Raw genomic sequence first — 7,318 nt, 5'->3', positions numbered from 1 at the left:
TTTAGATTTCTAGATATTTTATTTATAAAATTTGGATTCATAAAAAAAGATATTGATTTTTAATATTTTAAATATTCAAATTAATTTTAAAATCATTTATTGATTTTTAAATATTTAAAAGTAGCATTAGGGCTTTGTGCACATGGGCTTACCATGCCCTAAATTGGTGAGAACAACAAAGCCACCACATCGGTAGCCAATTTTTGGGGCTTTTGATTCCCATAGGGTGGCACACCTCACTTTTAGGAGGTTTCCTATCTTTTATGAGATCAGTGGTTAAAGTAGATTTAAGTGAATCTTTTAAAAGGGGCATATGTATTTTTTAATAAAACACAACATTATGATTAATATTATTTTATTTGATTTATATTGATGGGATAATGGTCAAAGGAAAAAGGGGATAAAGGTTCTATTACATTTCATAATGTTGATAGCCTATCTATATAATAGATGGCTCAAATCTCTCATCCCACAAGTCACTCAAGATCAATGGTTCATATTCATTCTCACAAAAAAGAAACAAGTCTAAGGAAAACCCTAAGAAACGCTAATATTGCTTAAAGCCTATTAAAAGAGATTGTTTGTACTCAAAATCTCTACACCTTATCTTTCTATCTCTCTCATAAGAAAATTTTTTATCTCCCTCATGAAAGCCTAAAAGGGATACGCCCCACTCTCTCATCTTTGATTTCTCTCTCTCCCACATTATAAAAAGATGACAAGGGTTTAGGCTATGGGGTTATTCTCTCTTCATCTCTCAGCTATGGATTTATGGATAAGGGTTTTAGGATATAGTAAAAAAAAAAGAATTAGTCTCTTTCAAACTAGGTCCCTAAGGGAATTCATCTAGCGTTTGAGTTTGTGATCAAAGGGGTTCATGTTCTATTGGTGTGACTTGGCCTAAGCTTGCTTTCCCTGTTGAGATTTAAGGTTGATCATTGATCGGTGGCGACTCGGTGTGGAGTGTAACAAGCCCGGTTGAGGTAATCTTTGACACTCCCTTTTAATTTCTTGTTATATTTAATTATATTGGTTTTATATTCAGAAGTATAAGAATTGTGTATATTTTCTTTCTTTAAAGAAAATTGATTTAATGCTATCAAGGTTTTTAAGATCTTAGATTTGTTAGTTTAATTTTCTTTAAAGCAAAAGTTATTGTAACAAGCCTAATTGTAAGTGATTTTTGCCAAAAGAAAAAGAAAAGAAAAGGGGTGAAAAAAAGAAAAATAAAAAATATATATTTCCCATCAAGATCACGAAAAATAAAAAATACATATTTCTCAGCAAGATCACATTAGTCTATCTTTCAAATAGGCCATTTCTCACTATTCTAAATAATTAATTAAATCCTAATCCCAAGATGGAAACTATCGCATAATATGATGCTAAGGCATCATCTGTTTTATTATGAAAGGTGTGGTACTTCTTAACTGTAAAGTTCCTCTGAGAGTTTATGTCCTTATTTGAAACACAAGACCACAAACAGGTATGATCTTTCTTCTAACCATTATAGGGCCTTTGGTTATAGCAATCAAGGTTGTCACCATAGGGCACACCCATGAGGTCACAATAGCGCTTATAGAATCCAATTCTATCAGCCACCCTGTCATCGCTTCCATGGCCACATTCCAAGCCACCATTGATGATATTGGTGATGACACCGTACCCAGGGACCCTACCAGCCGAGCGGTCCGCAGCTGAAGGTGTCCATAAACCGGTGATGATGTCATGCGCCGAGGGCTTCGGAGACTGTGGCGTCATCCAAAACCAAAAGGCAGTCTTGAATGAGGTGACAGCGTCAGTGGCCACGGCGTCTGGGTTGTTGATACCATTGAAGCCTATTGCTCTCCCAGCCTGACCATAGTTATAGTTCCTGCACCAAAACGTAGAGACAATACCTCATAAGTAAATGTATGGTATGCCCGGATTAAAAAGAGAGGCAAATAATCAAATAAATTAGTGATGGTGTAGACAGTGTCTGGTATGAAGTAAACCTACTACAATCACTGTCTCTCCTCAACAAACGACAGTGTGGGTACCACTAGATCTGCCAGCAATTCATCTCCATCATTCATCATGTAAGATGGCGGGTATGTAGGCCTTTGCGAATAACACAATTTTAAGAAGACAGGCCCTACCATTTTTTTACAGTAACTTAATGCAAGTTATTAGTGGGATTGAAAAACATAACATGACAACTAAATACAGGCTGCTAACTCGACCACCTAGCCCATTTCCCCGAACAACAACTAAATACAGGCTGCTAACTCGACCACCTAGCCCATTTCCCCGAACAACAACTAAATACAGGCTGCTAACTCGACCACCTAGCCCATTTCCCCGAACAACACAGTTAGACTCACGGAAAGTCCGTTTCCAATGGATAATAGCCATCATAAATGGTAATACTTATTGTCTATGTTATCATTTGATTGGGGAAGCATCTTCTATCAACCATAACCCCAGGAAATATATTCCTAGTAAACACGGGCCTAGTAGGGTACGGGTCTCGCTCGGCTCCTTTATCACTTGAAAAATAGGTAAAAAGTGGTCTTTTCAGCATTCTTTACTTTATTTCCGCCAATAATCTCTCTATAATCCCCATTTTGATCCATTTGGATACAAATTGATGCATTTTATCCTCCAAAGCTCATTCTTTTAATAGAAAATTGCATTTGGGCCCATTTTTCATGCTAATATGTCATTTTTTTCTCTCATTTCTCCACCAAATCATTTGCAATTGGATTCAAATGTTAGTATGAGATCCCTCTAACATAAACCTATAACAATTTGTCGGATCATAAAGTAAACTAGAAGAAATCGTGATTCCAAAGTTTTGGGGTCTTAAATTTGAAATTAAAAATCGTAGAATTGTTTTTTTTGGGGTAGTTCAGTGATAGGAATTGAACTTTTAGAACACAGTGTTCCAATCACCAACAACTAACCACTCAACCCCAAGCACAATTTCAAAAAAAAACTCCAGATTTCTCTCTCCTGTTTTCACCGAATTCATTTAAATTTGTCATTTTCGAACGCATTTATCTACAATCGCCCGAACCAAGTTCTTTAAAATCAAAACAAAATACTTTCAAAGATTGATTTTTGGACCACTTTTTATACCATTTTTCCCACTTTCAAAGTTTGAGGGTTAGTCCAGCCGACTTGACAATTTAGTCGGTTTGACTCGCACCTGTTGATCGATCCACCAGCCTAGCGTTTCAGAATATACTTTCTGATTTTACCAGACGCGTTGCTAGACCAAGAAAATTGGAGATACTAATATTTCTTCAATGAAAATATGTTGCAAAAAGTTTATATAAGGTTGAAACCTTATACTGTTGGAGTAAGGTGCACCTTAAAAAAACCTACAATGGAGAGTATTCTGGTAGGAGAACCCTCTAATTGAACATCTCGACCTTGAGATGAATGAACATGGAGGAAAAAAAGACTTCTAAGTTCAAAAAATGGTGCATGTAATAATTTATCTGGACCGTTTATTTTCAAATTTTGTAAGTGTTTTTTACTTTGCTAGATCTGTACCATTTTGAAAATTTTAAATTTTATAACTGACGATAAAAAGAGATTTTGATGGCTGGAGGCAACCTTATACAAACCTCACCCTTTCTTGAATGACTTTTTAGAGAAAACTTTGCTCTGACCCAAGGTCAAAGCCGTACATATTGATCCAGAAGTACCACGTGAGGTTTATTAGTTGACAACTACTTTCCAAATCATATATTCACTCAAAAAACATTCAAATCATATTATCGCTCCCTATCACTGTTAGAAAAACCGAGCGATATAATTGCTAACCGCCTAGTTAAATCAGAATCGGTTAGTGGCCGGTTTCGATATTGGGCGGTTTTGGCTATCGACTGGTATTTAAAACAATCAAAGAAAATGTATATAAATTCCCAGAAATAAGAAACTTGGTTTGTAATACACTTTTTAATATTATTTATGGTAGAGATTAAAAATTGTTTTGGTCATTAATACTCACTTTTATATTTTTTCATCTTTTTCAGAAAATTTTAAAAATACCCTAACACACATAGATTCGTTAAAATCCATTCTTTTCTTTAATTTTCAAGTTCATTTGAATGTGCTTTATTTTAATCATTCTTTTTATACTTTTCATATTTTAGACGCTTTTTTTTTGTATCTTTTCTAATTTTTCAAAAGTTTTTTTACCACCCGAGACTTACCCGATAAGAACAATTGAATCGGCTGGTTTATCGGTTAGGCCAGTTGAACCGCTTCCGGGCTCATGTCTGGTTAACCATTTCGGTTCAATTTTACGAACACTACTCTCTATTCATTCTCAAGATAGGAAATATATTCACATATATGACCAACATGAGAAAAGGAAAAACTTGATTTAGAGCTCATAAGCGTATGCCCATCAGAATGGAGGACTAAAATTTTTGTAGCCGACCTCAAATAATTGAGATAAAAATTAGATGATGATGATCTCCCACCCATCCCATGGCTGTAGGTTACCCGATTAGATATATGACAGCCGAGATCATGAATGGGGGCTTTTCCTTTTTGCAAAAAGTAGTATTTTTCTATGAATGACGATGAGAGTGCGTTTGTGTAGGGGCGACAACAGGTTGGGTACAGGTTGGGTCGGACAAGGACCTTATGGGTCTAAATCTAAATTGAATGTACCTGTACCCGTACCCGACGGGCAATTTTGGACTCATGACCTAGACCGATACCCGAGACTAGCCAATGAGGGGGTTTGGAAATAGTTTTCACACGACACTAGCAATTTTGACGCCCTTCAATTTTTTTCGCACTGGCTGTGTCATTGTCCCAAGCACCCCAATGCCTCTGCTTTTATAAATCTCGACGTAATTATTTCTTTCTATTCCCATTGACATGAGACTAATCTTCCTATCTATAGACAACAACCTCTCTCTCTTATTATCACTTCATACTTACTTCTCCGTAAGTGGGAGGGGTTAAAGAAAGAAAGAAAGAAAATTGTTGTTGCTTTGTGGGTAGGGAAAATCTTCTAGTCCCACATCGAAAGATTTAATGAGGTAAAGTGAGAAGGTTTGCTATAAAATGAAATATAGGTTTGAAAATGGGTGGAAAACTTTGGGTCTTGGGTTGGGTATCGGGCGGGTCCACTAATACCCGGACCCATACCCGAGAATATTCGGGTCCATTATAAAGGACCTGGACCCTAGCATGGGTCCGAAGTTTGGACCCATAACCGGACCCGTGTCAGGTATGCCCGGCGGGTTCTAGGTCGGGTCTATGTACGTGTCCATTGCCCGCCCTACGTTTGTAAGAGTTGTTGAGTCATTATAACGAATGATATTTGCTGCTGCATGTGGTAGGGTGGTAAATAGTTCATATTATAGTCGTGAGCCTTATTGCTGTCAAATTTACTCATGAAATTTGAGAGAACGATTTACCAAGAAATTTGGATGGGTCCCCGGCCATAATATTTTTTTCCGGCAGCGCAAGGCCACTGAGCACTAGCATTGCAGTAATCACCTCTTGCCATCTCATTCACAAAGCAGTAGCCCCATGCGTAAGGCCCATCAAGTGCAGCTGGCGATCCACCTACACATCCAAAATTACTTTTATTTACCCTAAAATTGAAGAACTAAGAGCAAAGAGAATGAAATGCAACAACGTTAAGGTTGGAGAGACAGATTTACATACCAGTGGTCTCCTTGGAGGTCTGAGCAAGAAAAGCTGCGATCTCTCTCTTTCGGGTGGTCATATCACCGGTTGTTCCGAACGCAGGAAATGACTTGGCAGCAGTGATGAAAGCACTGTAAGCGTAAAACCCTTTCCCTTCTCAAACAGCGTCATTCCTATGCTTAAGAATTTGATCAAACAGAGACTGAGATATAAGAGAAGCAACATCACCACCCCCACCGCCAGTGCTCGGTGTTGAGGGGGTAGAAGAGCGAGGTGTGCACTGGCTCTGGCAATCTTCACCACAGTGCTGAGTAGTGTTTCCACAAAAACCCCACTTGCTGCAACAAAGACCTCCTGCGCACACGGCTCCTCCCCTATCTTTGCCGCAATTCTGGGCTAAGACACCGAGACCATGCTCGCCTGTGATTAGGAACACAACCAAGACAGATAGAGAAGCAAGAGAAGAAGCCATTCTTTTTGTTCCCTCTTTTTTCTTAATAAGTTTGTTCTTTCAAGGCAAGCATGGAGGTCTTATATAGAGATTAGACCCCTCAGACGCGGCATGTGGAAGATTTTAATGAGAGAGAGGGGGGAGGCGGCTGGTCAATCGTTTTAGTCATGGAGAAGGAAAAAGGTCTTTTGGCCCCGTTTGATTTTGACAATAGGGAAAATATCTGTTTGATTCTAGTAAAACCCCAGATGGGAGTATTTGGCAATAGTGTTTAGGTGCCGTTTGGTTTGACAACAAAGACTGTTCTGTTCTGTTTGGTTAATTGGTTCTTTTACGTAAGTCCCCATATGAATGACTATTTTGGCAGTTTGTTTCTTTGCGTATCTTTTGGAACCAACACTTGTTTGAAAAATTCGGTCCCCAAGTGTATTTAGCCTCACACACGACAACCTAGTTCGCTGCTAGTCATAATCATATTTAGCAAGTCGGCGATTGATAATGGGTGTGGTTTCTATAGGGTTGCAATCTTAAACAAGGCATACTTCCAAATTGTATCATAACATATAATTTTTGGGTATCCATTTTTATATCTAATTGGACGATTTTAAACTATAAAAATCATTAAAATCAAGTAGATCTATAAACATATGAAAATCTTGAAAATAAAAAGTCTAGATAAAGTATTGCAAAATGCACTATTTTTGGGACTCAATCTTTTTTTTTTTTTTTGTATTCATACATCTCAATGTCGAGATGACCAATTAGAGATTTTTTCTACATTAAAACAACCTTTTTCGATGAATTTTTGAGGTGCATCTGTAATCTTATATAAACTTTTTCCATTAATAATATATCGGTGAACTAAAACTTCAGTAATAAATTGGTTTTATTTTTAAAAGTGGAGAAAAAAATCGAGTCTAAAATATGGATTGTCAAAAAATAAGGTAAGTTACATAATCGTCAATATCTCAGATTAGGCTAAAAAAACCAGAGTGAAAAAATTTCAAATATGTAAAGATGAAAATTGATCAACCTAGTGTAATTAGAGTAATACTGAACAATTTATTGTCTAAACTTTCAATAAATCCAATAATAAATGCCAAAATGCTATGTAATATTCACCAATAAAAAAAAAATGAAACTATGAGATTGGTCAAACTTTTCTATGTATAAAAAAAACAACAAAATCCTTAAGCAAATTCG

General features: G+C 36.9%; 1 protein-coding gene across 1 annotated transcript; it reads right to left on the bottom strand.

Moving 5' to 3' along the window:
- Positions 1-1,212: 1,212 nt before the first annotated feature.
- LOC18424338 (endochitinase) lies at positions 1,213-6,169 on the bottom strand. Its single transcript, XM_011630674.3, has 3 exons — positions 5,683-6,169; positions 5,430-5,580; positions 1,213-1,873 (listed from the first exon to the last, which is right to left on the bottom strand). Exons 1-3 carry the CDS (start codon positions 5,741-5,743, stop codon positions 1,501-1,503), a joined length of 585 nt encoding a protein of 194 aa, XP_011628976.2. The 5' UTR covers positions 5,744-6,169; the 3' UTR covers positions 1,213-1,500.
- Positions 6,170-7,318: the final 1,149 nt, after the last annotated feature.

This window comes from Amborella trichopoda, chromosome 9, assembly GCF_054954075.1.
Source record: "Amborella trichopoda isolate Santa Cruz 75 chromosome 9, AtrichopodaSantaCruz75HAP2 v2.0, whole genome shotgun sequence".
NCBI lineage: Eukaryota > Viridiplantae > Streptophyta > Magnoliopsida > Amborellales > Amborellaceae > Amborella > Amborella trichopoda.
The sequence above is the reverse complement of the archived record's forward strand: the minus strand, read 5'-3'. Positions and strand labels throughout refer to the sequence as shown.